Source organism: Hemiscyllium ocellatum, chromosome 14 (genome assembly GCF_020745735.1).
Source record: "Hemiscyllium ocellatum isolate sHemOce1 chromosome 14, sHemOce1.pat.X.cur, whole genome shotgun sequence".
Classification (NCBI taxonomy): domain Eukaryota; kingdom Metazoa; phylum Chordata; class Chondrichthyes; order Orectolobiformes; family Hemiscylliidae; genus Hemiscyllium; species Hemiscyllium ocellatum.
In genome coordinates, this window is record NC_083414.1 from 9309885 (window position 1) to 9329435 (window position 19551).

The window sequence follows — 19551 nt, forward strand, 5'->3', positions numbered from 1 at the left end:
TGTTGAAGCAGGATCTGTGTAATTTTGTAAAACAAAAGGAGGGTTTTGATGAATCGAGACAGAAATGCTGACAGGAACACAAAAGCGAGCAGGGACATCAGAGTTAGACCAGACTCTTCCTGCAGAGGAAGAGACATTTGATGACCCCTGTGCTTCTGGAACGTTCTATGACTCCCCACTCACCAGGCCTCTCGGTAATGGAGGTTTCGGGTCCAAATTCTGTTCCAAACACAGGCCGGATGGTGAAGACGTACTCTCTCCCAAATTGCAAGTCAGTGATCTGGTAGGTGTTGATTGTGTCTGGCACAGTGATTGACTGCTGTTCTTTTTGCACTGAAACATGTAAACATTATGGGGTTACAGGGAGGTGTCGGCATTCAGACACTAACGAGCAAACAACATTCCTCAACAGTCCACTGTGAGCAGCTTCATTTCTCGGGACATGGGGTTCACTGAGCAAGGCCAGTATTTGTTGTCTGTCCCAGGTCACCCTGCAGAAGGTACGCCCAGAAGGAACACGAAATGGGCCGAAAATGGCAACTGTGTGCATACCTGCCACCCCCCGCAGTAACGGACATGTGCTGGGAATGGCACTGAGGCTACATGTGTAAAGTGAGATGTGTCTGGAGCTGATTGGTTGGTGCGACTGTGACCGATCATGGATGCCAAAGCCTGATGCCAACTTGCTGGGCATCTGAACAGCTTGTGGTTGTGAACGATACAGGGAGAAGCCTTTGGACTGTTCGGTGGGAGGTGCTCAGTCTCCCTCCCTGAAGGGGAGCTGATTGTTTCCTCCCACCAGTCACTGCAAACTGTTGCCTTTAACCAGTAACGAAGAGACTTTGCAGCTACTGTGCCAATTGTCCTGTGCCTCCTTCAAAGAAGCACAAGAACCTAGGGAAGAGATTCAGAAACACAAATTCCTGACCAGCCAAATGGATCATCTCAGTGAACCCTGTTGCAATTGAATTGTGGTTCTCCGTCACCTCAATCCTTAAAACTGATGTTGGTGCTCTGCTGAGGTACAATAATGTCAATGATGACACTTCTTTGCAGTTTGATACTTGCAAGACAAAATTTTCTGCAACATCCATGAAACAAAAACAGAAATTGCATTTGCACTAAAGACATTAATGTAAACTGAACAGCAACAAGCACCGATAGAGAAAGAGAGTCATCGACGGTCTCTGCTAGATGAGGATGACTCTCGTCCACTCTTAGAGCGAGTCTGTAGGTTGCTGTACAAATTGGTGAGACGACACAGGCTCTGTTACACTGGGGGCAGGTGGTGGTCACAGGAAGGGGTGGGTGGGGCATTATTGTGGCTGTGCACAAAGAGGACGAGTGCCTGACTATGGTCTTTGCTTGTTGCATTTTAGTCAGTGCCTGTTTGCAAGAGGCAAATTGACGGGAGAATCTGATCACAGGCCAGTTCCAAAGGTGTTTCGCAATCTGCTTCTGTCTGCTCCAAAACATCAGTAAAGGATGGTATTTTATGTGATGTTCTGCACTATTTCTGAAATTCATTCAGTCGTGGGGTGAGGGCGTCTCTGGCTGGGTCAGCATTTATTGCCATCCCTAATTGCCCAGAGGGCAGTTAGGTGTCAACCACATTGCTGTGGGTCTGGAGTCACATGTAGACCAGACCAGGTAAGGATGGTAGATTTTCATCCTTAAATGCCATTAGTGAACCTTTTCTTCTGACAATCAATGAAAGCTGGTGGTTACTCTGACAGAGATTAACTTTCAATTGTGGGTTTATTAATTAATTAAATGTAATTTCTACCAGTTGCTGAGGCAGGATTTGAACCCATACCCCAAATGCATACGCTCAACATTACAAGTTCAGTGACATTAACACCATGGCCCCTCTAACTATCGCATTGTTACCGGCCTTAACCACTGCCTGTGGTAGTGACTTACACATCTCCTGGGTAAAGAGATTTTCCCTGAATTTATCAGGGACTGTTGGATATTTTTGGTGCCAGTTCTTAGTGAACAGATGGATTTTTCCCACTAATAAATTCATGGTCATCATTAGGTTCTTAATTGCAAATTTTTATTGGATTCAAATTCCTGCCCATTTTAATTCCCCTTCCGACATGACCATCCTCGGCCTCCTCCATTGCCACAGAGAATCAGCAATTTGAAGGAACAACACCTCATCTTCCACCTGAGCATCCTACAGCCCGGAAGTCCCAACATTGAGTTCTTCAATTTCAAATAACCTCCCTTCCCATCCCCCGACTCCCTTTCCAGCCCCTACCCCTCCCTTCCAATCCTCTGGCCTAGTCTTCCTTTCAGCCACCCCCTCCTTGTGTTCACCTATCCCTACCCTGGTGTCGCTCCCAACCCCACTCCTCCCTTTATCTGTAGCTCCCCTTACACTTACCCCTAGTCCTGAAGAATGGTCATACCCGAAATGTTGACTTCTCCAACACCTGATGCTGCTTGGCTTGCTGTGTTCTTCCAGCCTCCTGTCTATCTATGATGGGAATTAAACCAAGGTCCCCAGGACATAATTTGGATTAATGGTGCAGTGATAATACCATTAGGGCACAGACTCTCCATTTACACTCTGCAGTATAGCAAGATGACAAAGACGTGACATCTGATCTGAGTCCTGTTGCCAAGGCTAGACAGTGACCAGAACGGCAATGCTGTTGTGTAATGCTCTTGCCCACTGAAGACTTACAGAGAAAGGTCAATAATTGTTAAGCATTTCCATATTTGAACTTACAGGTAGCAAGTCTCCAAGACAGGATATAGCTGGTAGCTCCAGGAACGCGGGACCAGCCCAGGGTCATTTGGCCAGTGTCGACATCAGTTACTCGGAAATCCTGCACCTTTTCAGCTTGAGCTGTAAACAAAGCAAGCAGAGAACTTTCGGAAACCACGACTAGCTTGATTGGCTGAATGGCCTCCTCCTTCTAGGCCAGAGCGACACTGTTACTGTGAAACTGAAACCGCCCAAGACTAAGCCACCTGACTCCAATTCCACAGACATACACTCCAATTTTGATTCCAGCCCATACAAACTCCGGGAAGACCTGAATTCAAATAGCGCCTCTTATGACTTCAGGACATCACAAATCAAAATGCTACCTTAGACCCAATTAAAGAAGATACTTTGTGTCAGACACACACAACAAATAGAGGCACAAATAAACCGTTTGGACCTTTAAGCCTCTTCTGCCATTTACGTACCATGGTAGGATTCAAACTCAGGTCCCCCGGAATATTAGCTAGGTACTTAAATACTTACTTTTTATTCTTTTGTAATTTAAAATGGAGCAGGATTGTGGCAACAAAGCAATTTTCTCTGTATCTTTATAAATATATGTGATAATAAGACCATTCACTCATTCAATCATTAGGTCTCCTGATTAGTAATATCCCCCCTACTTAGTTGTTACTAAAACATTTTGAAATGTCCTAAAATCATGAATGGCCCTAAAGAAATAAAGTGAACAGCATGCCAGAACCTCAGTAACTGCAAGTTAAGGTAACGTCAACATAGTCCTAGAGAACTGCTCTCATATGACAGAGAGATGACACTGGTATTTACTATAAACCGACCGACTCCCACAGCTACCTAGATTACACCTCCTCCCACTTTTCCCCCTGTAAAAACACCATCCCATATTCCCACTTCCTTCGCCTCTGCCGCATCAACTCCCAGGAGGACCAATTCCAATACCGAACAACCCAGATGGCCTCCTTCTTCAAAGACCGCAATTTCCCTTCAGACGTGATCGACGATGCTCTCCGCCACATCTCCTCAACTTCCCGCTCCTCCGCCCTTGAACCCCGCCCCTCCAATCGCCACCAGGACAGAACCCCACTGATCCTCACCTACCACACCACCAACCTCCAGATACATCGTATCATCCTTCGTCATTTCCGCCACCTCCAAACGGACCCCACCACCAGGGATATATTTCCCTCCCCTCCCCGTCAGTGTTCCGGAAAGGCCACTCCCTCCGCGACTCCCTGGTCAGGTCCACACCCCCCACCAACCCAACCTCCACTCCTGGCACCTTCCCCTGCAACCGCAAGAAATGCAAAACTTGCGCCTACACCTCCACCCTTACTTCCCTCCAAGGCCCCAAGGGATCCTTCCATATCCACCACAAATTCACCTGCACCTCCACACACATCATTTACTGCATCCGCTGCACCCGATGTGGCCTCGTCTACATTGGGGAGACAGGCCGCCTACTTGCGGAACGATACAGAGAACACCTCTGGGACACCCGCACCAACCAACCCAACCACCCCATGGACCACACCGCCAAGGACATGCAGGTCTTGGCCTCCTCCATCGCCAGACCATGGCAACACGATGCCTGAAGGAAGAGCGCCTCATCTTCCGCCTCGGAACCCTCCAACCACAAGGGATGAATGCAGATTTCTCCAGTTTCCTCATTTCCCCTCCCCCCGCCTTATCTCAGTCCCAACCCTCAGACTCAGCACCACCTTCCTAACCTGCAATCTTCTTCCCGACCTCTCCGCCCCCACCCCACTCCGGCCTATCACCCTCACCTTAACCTCCTTCCACCTATTGCATTTTCAACGCCCCTCCCCCAAGTCCCTCCTCCCTACCTTTAATCTTAGCCTGCTTGGCACACTCTCCTCATTCCTGAAGAAGGGCTTATGCCCAAAACGTCGATTCTCCTGCTCCTTGGATGCTGCCTGACCTGCTGCACTTTTCCAGCAACACATTTTTCAGCTCTGATCGCCAGCACCTGCAGACCTCACTTTCTCCTGGATGACACTGGTAGTAAGTTTAACCAGAGGAGCACCCACTTCATAGGGAGCTCAGCTGATATAGGAGCTGATCCCACACAGTTACCATCACTCTGCATCAAATCAGCCATCCAGCCAACTGATCTAACCAATCCCCTGTACTTTGGTATCAAACACACATTAGTCTCCTTTTCATAAATTCACCCACTCTTACTTGTAGCAGCTGTAGCTGTTGCAGGGACCCCTTCACGGTTCCCGAAAAGTGAGGAGACTCTGATGATGTAGTTCGTCCCTGGTCGCAGGTTCAGGATGTCAAACGTGTTGGTGTTTGCTGTAACCATCCGTGTAGTCTCCAGGCCACCTGTACCCAGAGATTCATTCATTAGCTCCCTCATTGATTTCCAATCCAAACAAATGCACAATGGTGTCTGTGTGTGTATGTGCGTGCAGATATATGTGTGTGTGTGTCTATAAGTATGTGTCTGTATGTGTGTGTGTGTCTGTAAGTATATGTGTGTATGTAGGTGTGTCTATTTGTGTGTGTATGTATGTATATGTGTGTGAGTATATATGTTGTGTACATTATTTGTATGTGTGTGTACATGTGTGTGAGAGTGTGTGGGTATACATGTGCATGACAAACAATGTGTATTCATATCTGTGAGAGAGAATGTGTGTACATGTGTGTGAGAGAGATGGGTATGTATGTGTACATGTCTGTGTATGAGGGAAAGTCAGTTTGTATGTGCATGTACTTGTGTGTATATATGTGTGCATGTCTAGGAGTGTGTGTGTGTGTGTGTGTGTGTATATATGAATGAGAGACAGATTATAAAGTGTGTTTTTGCATGTGTGAGCATGTACACACGTGTCTCTGTAGAAGCAACAAAGTTATTCTGAGCTGTTATAAAACAATAATGAGGTCCTAGTTATAGGATTGTTGTTAATTGTTGTCTGGATGTCAAGGCCTTGGAGAGTCTGCAAGGGAGATTTAGCCAAAGGATATCAGGGTCACAGAACTGCAGTTACATAGAACGACTGGAGAAATGTGGTTTGTTCACTGAAGCAGAGAAGGCTGAGAGGGGACCCGATTGAAGTGTAGAAAATTATGAGCGACATGGACACAGTGGGTAACAGCTGCTGCCCTTAGTCAGAGGCTCATTAGCGGGGGGGGGGGGGGGGGCATAATTTTAATTAGAAAGGCAGGAGGTTTAGAGGGGATTTGAGGAAACATGTTTTCACCCAGAGACGGGTGGGGGTCTGGAATGCACTGCCCAAGAGTGGTCAAGGTAAGAAACCTCACAACCTTTAAAATGTACTTGGAGGTGAAATGTCACGACATTCAAGGTTATGAGCCAAGTGCTGGAAAGTGGGACAAGTGCAGATTCAGGGTCACTTTTTCAATGCAGACTCAAAGGGCTGAAGGGACTCTTCTGAACTGGTATGATTCTCCGATTCTAAGACGAAGGGATAGAATTGACCGGGCTGTTCAAAACCAGGAGGAAGTCAGAAGAATATAGTCTTTCCAGAGATTTCTTCATCATTCGTGGGATGTGGGCATCACTGGCCGGGCTAGCACTGTTAGCCTTGCTGTAAACTGAGTGGCTTGCTGGGCCATTTAAGGTAGTCAACTCACTTTGCTGTGGGTCTGGAGCCACATGTAGGCCAAACCAGGTCAAGATTAGAGACAAAAAAAAACTGCAGAATCAGGATTCCCAAACAGGCAGGAGCTGGAAGAACACAGCAAGCCAGGCAGCATCAGGAGGTGGAGAAGTCGACGTTTTGGGTGTAACCCTTCTTCAGGACTTGGGGTGGGTGTGGGGGGGAGCTGCAGATAAAGGGGGTGGTGGGGGCAGGATGGTGAAGTGGGGATAGGTGAAGACAGGCAGAGGGTACGACCTGGTTGGTCAATGGTACCTGTGTTCTTCCAGCTTCCTGCTTGCCTATTCTAGACCAGGTAAAGATGGCAGATATCCCTCCCTAAAGGACATCAGTGAACCAGAGGGGTTTTTCTGACTTTCAGAGCACTATATTAGATGTACAGAAGGATTTACCTTCTGCCAGTCTCCACTGGATTCTGTATCCAGAGCTTCCCGGCACACTATTCCAGGTGATCTGTATCCGTTTGGTTGTTGAACCAATGATGCGCAGGCCCTCAACTGCTCCCAGAGGACGTTCAACAGCAGCTGCAGTTTTGGGATGAAGGAACAAACTGGTTAATGCTGACACATGGAAACCATGGAGGAACAGTTAAATAAGATGGGCACGTTGTCACATGGCCTCACTGAAGGTTTACATTCTTCAAAGGCCTGTAATTACTATGGAAAACAGGGGTACGTTTTTAAATTGGGAAATGAGGAGAATTAACTCATGCCCATGTGCACGGAAAGCATCCTGGAGTTAAATTCACAGAATGAGATCATTGAATCACTACATGTTAGACAAGGTATTCAGTCCATCTTAGAACATATGCACCTGGGAGCAGGAGGGGGTAGGCCAGCCTCTTGAACCTGCTCTGCTATTTCACACAAAATGGCTGACCTCACCTTGGCCTCTATTCCAATTGCCACCTGCTCACTCTCCATAACCCTTCAACCCATTACTAATTAACAATCTGTCTACAGTCAGTTGTTCTATAACGTGTTGGTTGTGTTCTTGTGCAGCACTGCATTATAGAAAAATCACACTTTGGAACCGCATTCAAAGTGTCAATGACATAATCGCGTTACAGCCAACACGTTTTAAGAGTTGGCACTTTAGAAACAGCATCCCCATTTTGTCAATCGCGTTACAGCAGATTTGCGTTAACGAAATGTGCATTATAGCAGAATGACTTGTATCTCTTTTTTAGATTTACTTCATGTCGACCACACTCTAGGGTAGTGAAATCCGCAGGTTCATGAGCCTTTGAAAGAAGTAAATTTTCCTCATCTGATTTAAATCTGCAACTCCTTATCCTAAAAATCTGACCACTCTTTCTTGATTGCTCAAATGTGGAAATATCCTCTCTGCATCAACTTTGTCAAACATGTTTCACATCTTATAGACATGATTTAAGATTAGATTCCCTATAGTTATGGAACCAGTCCACAATGACCCTCCGAAGAGTAACCCACCCAGACCCATTTCCCTCCGACTAATGCACCTACCACTATGGGCAATTTAGCGTAGCCAATTCACATGACCTGCACATCTTTGTGACTATGGGAGGAAACCCACACAGACACAGGGAGAATGTGCAAACTCCACACAGACAGTCGCCCAAGGCTGGAATTGAACCTAGGACCCCGGTGCTGTGAGGCAGCAATGCTAACCACTGAGCCACTGCACTCTCATTCTTCTAAACTCCAAACCATATGGGCTTAAACTATTCAATCTCTTGCCATATGACAAACCTCCTCATCTCTGGAATCAATCTTGTGAACCTCCTCTGAACTGGCTCCAATACAACTATATTCCTCCTCAAGTTTGAGAATCAAAATTGTGCAGTTCTCCAGGAGTGGTCTCACCAATGTCTTGCTCAGTGATGCAGCAACACTTCCCTAACTTTTATACTCTGCTCCTTTAGTAATAAATACCAAAATTGCATTTCCTTCCTTATTATCCGCTGCACCAGCACCTAAGATATTATTTAATTCATGCACAAAGACATTCAGATCCCTCTGCACTAAAGTTTCTCTCCATTTAGATAACTTGCCTTTCTATTCCTCTGACCAAAATGGATAACCTCATACCGATCACATTAAACTCCATCTGCCCAGCCCATTCATCTAGCCAATCCATATTAATTTGTAAATTTCTCATTCGAGAAGGTGATGCTGGAAAAGCACAGCAGGTCAGGCAGCATCTGAGGAGCATCGATGTTTTGGGCATAAGCCCTTCATCAGGAATGAAGGGCTAATGCCTGAAACATCGATTCTCTTGTTCCTCAGATGCTGCCTGACCGGCTGTACTTTTCCAGCATCACATTCTCGACTCTGATCTCCAGCATCTGCAGTCCTTGTAAATTTCTTATGTCTTTATTGCAACTTACTTTCCCATCCATTTTGGTATCATCTGCAAATGTGGCTATTGTACTTTCTATTCCTGCATTGAAGGCAGTAACATAAATCATAAATAGTTGGAATCTAAAGAATTAAGCCTATGGCATCCCAAGTACTTCATGAGCACAGAGAAGTCCAAATTCTTTCTGAACAGATTTCTGGATTTTGACTTTCATTGCTCAGTTTATACCTCAGTCACTCTGTTTAAAGCAGAAATGTTTGATATGAATCCTAAATTTGCCTTCTTACGACTTAACTAGAATTTAATATAACTTAATCACCTACTAATTCATGTCCAGTTCTGGATGCTATGTTATAGAGAGGATGGGATTACATTGGCAAGAACATGGAAGTAATTTTATAAGATTGGTCCCAGGTCTGAGAAACTTCGGTGACGAGGATAGATGGAAGAAGGAGGATCGGTTCTCTTTTGAGAGAAGAGGGCTGAGAGGAGACCTGGGGAGAAAGTGAGGTCTGCAGATGCTGGAGATCAGAGCTGAAAACGTGTTGCTGGAAAAGCGCAGCAGGTCAGGCAGCATCCAAGAACCAGGAGAATTGACGTATCGGGCATAAGCCCTCCTTCAGGAATCAGCCCTGAAGAAGGGCTTATGCCCGAAACATCGAATTTCCTGTTCCTTAGATGCTGCCTGACCTGCTGTGCTTTAACCAGCAACACATTTTCAGCTGAGAGGAGACCTGATAGAGGTTTTCAAAATCATGAGGGGCCTGGATAGAGCAGATAGGGAGAAGCTGTTCCACATATAAAAGAATCAACAGGTCATAGATGTAAAGTGATCTGGCAAGTGTGATGTGAGGAAGATCATTTTTAACTGAGTGAACAGTTAAGGTGCTTTACACTCCCTAGCTATGTGATAGAGGTAGGTTCAATTGAGACATTCAAAGGGTGATTATTTGGATAAAAATCATGTGCAAGGGAATGGGAAGAAGGCAGGAGTTTGGCGAGAGGTAATGATAGTTGTTTGAAGAGCCATGGGCAGAATGGTCTCCATCCGTGCCTGTTACAATTCTGTAATTCCCAGCTTCTGTAGTTTTCCTGAAAGAACATCTCCTAGCCACTCACTTTCCAGACTCAATAAACCAAGATTCACCCTCCCACAATGTTTGTGCCATTCCTAGTCCTCCACATCAAACTAATAAGCCGTGTTGCTGCCGTACGTGGTTTTGTCAGAGAATGGCTAAGGAAGAGACCATTGCACTTCCTGACAGAAAATAATTATTGCCATCAAAAGAAGAGACATGGAAAAACAGGACAGGGACATGGATAATTGGCCAAATGAGGCTCCCATAAAACCAGCCAGAGATAGAGAATAGTCAGGCTGAGCAATACTATCCTTCCCCGATACACTTACGAGTGGTGGCTGTAATTGTGACAGGCTGTCCTTCTCGATTTCTAATCAACGCAACAACTTTCACGAGGTAATTAACTCCGCCTTGCAAGTCCGCAATGTCAAAGGTCGTCACGTCTCCAGGTACAACTCTAGTGATCTCAGGTCCTCCTGCAGATTGAAAGAAAACATCAAATCGTGTTGCCTAGTTCCAAGTTTATCTTAAAAACTCATTCATAGCACGTGGGCGTCACTGGCTAGGCCTGCACTCATCGCACAGTGAGTCAAAAACATTGCTGTGGGTCTGGAGTCACATGTAGGCCAGACCAGGCAAGGTTGGCAATTTTCTTCCCTCAAGGTCATGCTGGGGTTTTTTTCCGACAATCAACAATGGTTTCATGATCATTGTTAGACTCTTAACTCCAGACTTTTCTTTCAAATTTAATTCAAATTCAACCTTTGCCGTAGCAGGATTCAAACCAAGGCCCAAAAATACTATAGTTCTGAGGAAGGGTCACCGGACCCGAAACGTTAACTCCAATTTCTCTGCATAGATGTGCCAGATCTCCTGAGCTTTTCCAGCACTTTCTGTTTTTGACCTCAAACTACCAAGTGGGTGGTAGGATCAATAGTCTGGCGACAATACCACTAAGCCACTGCCTCCCCTTCATCACTGAAATAGAAAGGCACGGTGGCACAGTGGTGCAGTGGTTAGTACTGCTACCTCACAGCATCAGAGACCCAGGTTCAATTCCCACCTCAGGAAACTGTCTGTGTGGAGTTTGCACATTCTCCCCGTGTCTGCGTGGATTTCCTCTGGGTGCTCCGGTTTCCTCCCACAATCCAAAAAAATGTGCAGATCAGGTGAATTGGCCATGCTAAATTGCCCGGAGTGTCGGGTGAAGGGGTAAATGTAGGGGAATGGGTTTGGGTGGGTTGCGCTTCAGCGGGTCGATGTGGACTTGTTGGGCCGAAGGGCCTGTTTCCACACTGTAAGTAATCTAATCTAAAAAGGTACTGTTTATTCTGCCTAAACCCAGGGACCCTTTAGATCTTCAGTCTCAACCATCTCCTAACTAGCAATTTTATCACAGAATTCCTACAGTGCGAGAAAAGGCCATTCGGCCCATCGGGTCTGCACCAAACCCCTGAAGAGCACCTCATCCAGATCCATATCCCACATTTCCCCTGGCTAACCCACCTAGCCTGGATACTACAGGATAACTTCTCATGACCAATCCATGTATGTTGTTGGAATCATAGAATCCCTACAGTGTGAAAACAGGCCCTTCGGCCCAGCATATCCACACAGACCCTCCGAAGAGTAACCCACCCAGACTCATTCCCCTACTGCTCTACATTTACCCCTTACTAATGCACCTAACCTACACATCCCTGAACACATGCACAATTTAACACGGCCAATTCACCTGGCCTGCACATCTTTGGATTGTGGAAGGAAACAGGAACACCCAGGGGAAACCCACACAGACACAGGGGAGAATGTGCAAACTCCACAAAGACAGTCGCCCGAGGCTGGAATCGAACCAGATCCCTGGCGCTGTGAGGCTGCAGTGCCAACCACTGAGGGACTATGGTGCCAAACAAAAAGCCTATTTTGCGGAAACCAGGGACCTTTAGATCTTAGTTTTGGGTTACATCAGTCACTTGGGACATGAATGTCTCTTTTTATTCACTGGAATGTGACTGGCAAATTCAGCATTAAAAGTCCAACTCCCTACTTTGAGAAGTTGGTGATGAGCCAAGTTCTGGAGTGTCATGGGAGGCTACTTCAGATTGCAATTAAAAGTCAACTACATGTCTGCAGGTCTGAAATCAGACTGGGTAAGGATGGCAGATTTCCCCTAAAAGGACCCTGTGGGTTTTGAAGACGACTGAGTGGTTTCATGACCAATATGGATTTAAAATCCTTCCCCAATTTCACATAAACAGACCCACCATCACTGCGTTTCCAACTGATGCGGTAAGACGTGGCTTCATGAACACCGACCCAAGACACGCGCAGGACATCACTGCGGGCTTCGAGCACTCGCACGTCGCTGACCCCGGCTATCTGGCCCTCTTTGGATGCTGTGACAACAGAACAGGTCACCAAAAGCATGCATATCAAGCTGCTATCAAAGCATTTCATCGTTCCAACCTGATCCTAACACATGCAATCAAATTCAAAATGGCTTTCGACACAAGAACATAAAAAGCAGGAGCTTGAATAGGCCATAAGGCCCATTGAATTCTCGTTTGTAATTCAGTAAGGTTGTGGTTCATCTTCTACCTAATTCTATCTTTTCACACCATCCCCAAATCCCATAACTATCGACCGACCTCTTCTTTAACAGGGCATAGGTTTAAGGCGAGACGGAAAAGATTTAAAAGGGATCTGAGGGGCAACTTTTTCACGCAGTGGGTGGTGTGTGAAGGGAATGAGGTGCCAGAGGATGTGGCAGAGGCTGGTACAACTACAGCATTTAAAAGGCATCAGGATGGGTATATGAATAGGAAGAGTTTAGAGGGATATGGGCCAAATGCTGGCAAAAAGGAATAGATTAATTTAGGATATCTGGACAGCATGGACGAGTTGGACCGAAGGGTCTATTTCCATGTTGTACAACTCTGTGACTCTACGATAGTATTCAACACTTTAGCATCACTTCTCTCTTGATCAGAGAATTCCACAGATTGACAAGCCTCTTCGTAAAGAAATCTCTCCCAACCCAGTCCTAAAAGGCAAAAAATCTTCTTCAAAGTTTGTGATCCTATGTTGTGGACTTCCCAGCCAGTTTCAGTTAGATTACCTCTTAAAGTCATAGAATCACAGAGTGATACAGCACAGAAATAGACCCTTCAGCCCAACTTGTCTGTGCCAACCAAGTTTCCTAAACATTTCAACTCCCACTCCACCAGGAACATGCAGGTCCTGTGCCTCTTCCATCGCCAAACTCTAACTACCCGACGCCTGGAGGAAGAACACCTCATCTTCCACCTTGGGACCCTACAACCACACGGAATTAATGGGGATTTCACCACTTTCCTCATTTCCCCTCCCCCCACCTTATCCCAGTCCCGAGCCTCCAACTTGGCACTGCCCTCTTGACCTGTCCATCATCTTTCCCATCTATTCACTCCCCCCTCCTCTCCGACCTATCACCTTTTCCCTCACCTTCATCTACCTATTGCATTTCCAGCTACCTTCCCCTCCAGCCCAAATCCCCTCCCATTTATCTCTCAGCCCCAGCCCACAAACCTCATTCCTGATGAAGGGCTTATGCCCAAAATGCCAATTCTCGGATGCTACCTGACCTGCTGTGCTTTTCCAGTACCACACTCTCAACTCTGATCCCCAGCATCTGCAGTCCTCACTTTCTCCTAGCTTTCCTAAATTGAACTACTCTCATTTGCCTGCGTTTGGCCCATTTCCCTCTAAACCCTTTCTGTTCATTTACCCATTTAGATGCCTTTTAAATGTTATAACTGTACCAGCTTCCATCACTTCCTCTTCCAGACTGTTCCATCACCCTCTGTGTGAAAACTTTGCTCTTAGCACCCTTTTCAATCTTCCTCCTCTCGCCCTGAACCTATGCCCTCTAGTTTTGGACTCCCCTATCCTAGGGTAAGGACCTTGGCTATTCATCTTATCTATGCCACTCGTGATTTAATAAATCTCTATGAGGTTATCTCTCATCATCCAAACTCCAGAGAAGATACATCTAGCCCATTCAGTTCCTCCTCATCTGCTAACCCAGAAATTAGTCCAGGGGAATGTTGCTATCCTCAAATTAAGGGAAAGCTTTCCAAACACCTTCCCGCTGTGGCCCGATTTCGAGACTTGAAAATTGGAGAGGTACCCCCGTGAGAGCTGACAGAGTGGGATGGATGCTGTACACGGTCCGAGTACTACAGAAACCTGAGGGCTCACCGCCTCAAGACTGCGGCCTGCAACAGCACTTTGCGAAGCATTCATCGAGATCCAAACTGCACACAGTACTTCGAGTGTGTGCCTTTATTCCTTCGTGGGATATGGGCTTCAGTGACCAAAGCAGCATGCATTGTCCATCCCTAACGTCCACTTGAGAGACAACAATATTGTTGTAGGTCTGCAGTCACATCTAGGTCAGCCCAGGTCTGGATGACAGATTTCTTTCCTTCAAGGACATTATGGAAGTAGATGAGTTTTTGAACAATAATCAAGACTTAATATTATTAAGCTCGAGAGTGTTCAGAAGAGATTTACTGTGATATTACCAGGACTGGAGGGTTTGAGTTATAGGGTTTAAATAGGTTGGGACTTTCTTCGCTGGAGTGTAGGAGGTTGCAGGGTGACCTTATAGATGTTAATAAAATCATGAGGGGTATAGATAAGGTGAAGGGCTGCTGTCTTGTCCCTAGAGTAGGAGATTTCAAGACTAGGGAGGCACATTTTTAAGGTGACATAAAGATTTTAAAAAGACATGAGAGGCAACTTGTTTGAATAGAGAGTGGTTTGTGCGTGGAACCAACTTCCAGGGGAAATGGAGGATGTGGGTCCAGTTACAACAATTAACAGACATGAATAAAAACATGTTTGTAAGGATATGGGCCAAATGCAGTTTGGGATTATGATTGACAAGGACTGGTTAGACGGAAGGGCCTGTTTCTGTGCAGTATGACCCTATCATTAAGACATGATGATTGTCTGATTAATATTTGGGGGTGGGGGGGGATCCCAGATATTTTCCAAAATCAAATTCAAACTTCACTATCTGCTGTGGTGATATTTGAACCCTGGTCCCCAGAAAATTAGCTAGATGTTCTAAATTGCACACCCATTACCTCCACCCCTGTCACCCCATCGGTGCTAATAACAGTAAGATCACTTCTCTCTTACACAGTAATCCCTTAGGAACAAAAGTTAACATTCCATTTCTTCCCTGTACTCTGTTCACTGTATTTTCTTCGGAAGAAACACAGTCGCTTTAATTTAAAAGACCTGCATTTATTTTCTACGTTTGTTTTTTTTCCTGATCTCGCTCCTTCCTGAAATGGATCATGTTTAGTGTATTTTTTTTCCCATCTCTGTTCCCCACACCCATTCACAATTTTACAATCATTACCAAATACTCACCGGTCTTTGTCATTATAGTGGCAGAACTTCCTTCTCTATTCCCAACGATCGGAGTGATTCTGACTGCATATGCAGTGTTGGGCTTTAACTTCTGGATGTTAAATGATTTGACATCGCCACTCACTGTATCACTCTCCTCAACTCCTGAAATAACAAACAAAATCTCTACTGTAAAAGCAGCAATACATGTGTTTGTTATGTATGTATAATAGTTATGTTTTTAATCGAGAACAACATCACAAATCTCATGACGGTTGAACTTTACAGATGTTTTAAATGTCCCCCTTAACTTCAGTTGAAACAGGAAGTTCAGTGTTATGGACTAGGCCAGACCACTCAAAACATTCTTCAGCAGGCAGCTCAGACCATAACTTTGCAATTTGTTTGGGTAAGTGTACAGTGAAAATTACCCAGAGTGAGAAAGCTAGATTGACTACTAGATCTTTTTATTAGATTAGATTCCCTACAGTGTGGAAACAGGCCCTCTGGCCCAACCAGTCCACACCGACCCTCCGAAGAGTAATGCACCCAGACCCGTTTCCCTCTGACTAATGCGCCTAACATGATGGGCAATTTAGCATGGCCAATTCACCTGGCCTGCACATCTTTTGTGATTGTGGGAGGATACTGGAGCACTCGGAGGAAACCCACACAAACACGGGGAGAATGTGCAAACTCCACACAGTGGCTGGAATCGAACCTGGGACCCTGCTGCTGTGAGGCAGCAGTGCTAACCACTGTGCCAGCATGCCACCCCACAGACAAAAAGGTATTCACAAAATGACACAATGAAACACAAAGATCAGAATAAAGAACCTCTACTCAACTCAGTCTGTATCCAAACTAGACTTAATTATGCAGTTTCAAATATACACAACAGTCCCAATAAGCAACCCTCCCCACCTTTAAAAACCCAGTATAAATGGAACACGTTTACAGTTTGAAGTTGAAGACCAGAAGAGAGAGAGAGAGAGAGAGAGAGAGTTTCCACAGAGGGAACTGGAAAGTTAACCACATTGGCGTGGGATTGGAGTCACATATATGCTAGACCAGATAAGAATCCTCTTGTATCTTCCCACACAAGGTGTACATTTCAGAATGTGGTCAAATCCCAGAGAAACTCACCATCCGCACTTTTCCACGTGATTTTATACGCAGACGCCCTGCCTACTCCAGTCCACATGATCCGGAGCATGTTTCGCCGAGCTTCAGTCACTCGTACATTGGTCACATCGCCAACAATGGGATCTTTTTGTGAAAGGACACAGAAATGCATTTGCCATTAAGTCACAGAATTTTTAATTTTACGTGGCACCAGAAACATGATCACGTTCCCTATTATCCCCCTCCCCCCCCCACCCTCCAAAGGTCAGGGCTCTCAGGCTGTTATAAAGGCCAATACTGGTTGTGTCGTGTATGCACTGTTCTGTTTTCACGTTGGTGGCAAAGGTAACATGATCTGCACATCCCTAACACCCTTGAGATTCTCACCCTGAGGGACCGGTGAGACCTTTCTTAGCTGAGAGATTTCGGACCGAGGGTGCTGCAGATTGCTGGAGCAAAGTGCAGGCACCTTTGGAATTGTACCCTGCTATTTGGCCAATCATAACTTTGACAGAACTAGCACTGTTGCCTCACGACCTGGGTTCAATTCCAGCGTCGGGCAGCTGTCCGTGTGGAGTTTGCACATTCTCCCTGTGTCTGCATGGGTTTCCTCCGGATGCTCCAGTATCGTCCCAAAGATGCGCAGGCGGATTAGCCATGGGAAATTGCCTCGGTGTCCAGGGATGGGTCAGCCATGGGTTGCAGGGATAGGATAGAGGGTATTGAGTTTGGGCGGGATGCTCTGAGGGTTGGTATGGCCCTGATGGGCCGAATGGCCTGCTTCCTCACAGTGGGGATTTTATGATTTAAACTGTCCAGTTGGTCCCAATTCCACAACAATCTTTTCATGTATTTATCCGGTTGTCTTTTGAAAGCCATTATTAAAATTGCCCACAGCTCCCGTTCTGACAATGCATTCCAGATCTTGCATTCTCTACATTTTTAATCAAACTGTTCAGACACATTAGGACACACCTTTGGAGCAGGTGGGGCTTGAACCATGATCTTCTGACCCAGTCTGACGACACACTCCCTCGACTGTGTACTGACATATAGCGCTCAAAATGAGAAGTGTTCCATTAAGTGGACATGCCCTTGACATGCAATCATTGTCATCACTTATCTTTCACATTCAACACTCTGGGGTTACCATTGTCAAGAAACTGAACTGGACTAGCGATATAAATCCAGTGGCTGCAACAGCAGTCAGAGGCTAGGAATACTAGGGCAAATGACTCCGCTCCTGACTCCCCAAAGTCGGTCCACCACCAAAAGGTACAAGTCAGGAGTGTGATGAAACATTCCTCACTTGCCAGGGTGGGTGCAGCTCCAACAACACTCAAGGAGCTTCATACCATCCAGGACAAAGCAGCCCACTTGACTGGCATCACAACCACCACTTTCGATATGCACTCCCTTCACCACTGACTCACAGTGTGTTCCATCTACAAGATGCACTGCAGCATCTCACCCAGACTCCTTCACAACACCTTCCAAACCCACAACCACTTCCATCTTGAAGGACAAGGACACCAGATACACGGGGACACCATCCCATGCAAGTTCCTCTCTTAGCCACTTACCATCCTGACTTGGAAATATATCACCGTTCCTTCACTGTTGGTGGGTCAAAATCCTGGAATTCCCTCCCTAAGGGCATTGTGGGTCAACCCACAGCAGGTGGATTGCAGCGGTTCAAGAAGGCAGCTCACCCCCACCTTCTCAAAGGGTAACTAGGGATAGGCAATAAATACCAGTGTGATCTGCGATGCCCACATCCTGTGAATCCGTTAACTAAAAAGGGCACCACTTAATGTGAAGGTACATAAAGGTCACCAAAAAGTAATAATGACCCAAATGAGCCTCTATGGTGATATAGTCAATGAAGGGGCTAGGAACTCTGTGCCAACACTCACTGGTCTTTGTAGTCACTGTCATGACGTTTCCCTCTCGGGATCCAACCAGTCCCGAGACTTCAATCGCGTACATCGTGTTGGGCTGCAACCCCTCAATGTCGAAGGTGGTGGTATCTCTGCTCAGAACCCGACTGTCCTTGACACCTGAGGGACAAACGAATTAGATGGAGACCTGAGCATACAGGAACATACAGCTGCATTCGCAACAATGTGCCAAACTGCCCCAAGGTGCTTTAGAAGAGAGATTATCACACATCTGACATTAGGTTTATGAGAATGGTCCCAGGAATGAAAAGCTTCACAGAGGAACATTTGAGGACCCTGGGTCTATAGTCAATGGAGTTTAGAAGGTTGAGGGGGAATTTAATTGAAGGATAGAATACTGAATAGTCTGAACAGTGTGGATGTTGGGAAGATGTTTCCATTGGTAGGAGAGACTAGGACCCGAGGGCACAGCCTTCGAGTAAAGGGAAGATCTTTTAGAACGGAGATAAGAAACAACTTCTTCAGCCAGAGAGTGGGGAATCTATGGTATTCACTGCCACAGGAGGCTGTGGAGGCCAGGTCATTGAGTATATTTAAGACTGAGATAGATAGTTTATTGATTGTCAAGGGGATCAAGGGTTATGGGGAGAAAGTGGGAGAATGGGGTTGAGAAACCTATTAGCTATGATGGAATGGCGGAGCAGGCTCGATGGGCTGAATGGCCTAATTTTTGCTCCTATGTCTTATAGTTTTATAAGCCCAGACAAAGAGATAGGATGACAGCAAGTTTTAAGAAGTGACAAAGTGAGAGGCAGAGGGATGCAGGGGTTTGGTGAGGAATTTCAAAGTTTAGCTGTTTTTTGCCAAGCTCCTGTCTCCATGGAATATGCTGTTCCTTCAGACTTGACATTCTGTAATTCTGTTCCAATGGATCCTGCTGCCTATGGGCCTGGGTTCTACTTTGCATTGTAGAGGTTCATCTCTTATGGTCGGCTCTCCCTAACTCTGAGTCTGCTATATCCCTGTCTCCACTATTATGTTATGGACAAGGCCAGCATTGTTGCCCATCCCTCATTTCCCATGAACCATGGGCCTTACCAGACCATTTCAGACAGTGGTTAAGAGTCAACCCAATTGTTGTGGGCCTGGAGTCACGTATAGTTCAAACCTGGTGTGGAAGGCAGATTTCATTCCCTGAAGGACATGAGTGAACCAGATGGGCTTTCCCCATACCCTTGTATGTTATTTCCTTTCAAATAATCATCCAACATTCTCTTCAAAGTTTTAAA

The 19551-nt window shown here is 45.9% G+C and overlaps 1 protein-coding gene across 1 annotated transcript in view; it reads right to left on the reverse strand.

Moving 5' to 3' along the window:
• Positions 1 to 19551, reverse strand: part of col7a1 (collagen, type VII, alpha 1) — a 363650-nt gene that overhangs the window by 242684 nt on the left and 101415 nt on the right. The window contains exons 19-27 of the mRNA XM_060835829.1: positions 18278 to 18421; positions 16383 to 16505; positions 15258 to 15401; positions 12098 to 12229; positions 10163 to 10309; positions 6804 to 6935; positions 4964 to 5110; positions 2741 to 2860; positions 184 to 333 (exon numbers count right to left, since the gene is read on the reverse strand). Of these exons, the coding sequence (XP_060691812.1) occupies positions 184 to 333; positions 2741 to 2860; positions 4964 to 5110; positions 6804 to 6935; positions 10163 to 10309; positions 12098 to 12229; positions 15258 to 15401; positions 16383 to 16505; positions 18278 to 18421 (1239 nt within the window). The remainder of the gene's footprint in view (positions 1 to 183; positions 334 to 2740; positions 2861 to 4963; positions 5111 to 6803; positions 6936 to 10162; positions 10310 to 12097; positions 12230 to 15257; positions 15402 to 16382; positions 16506 to 18277; positions 18422 to 19551) is intronic.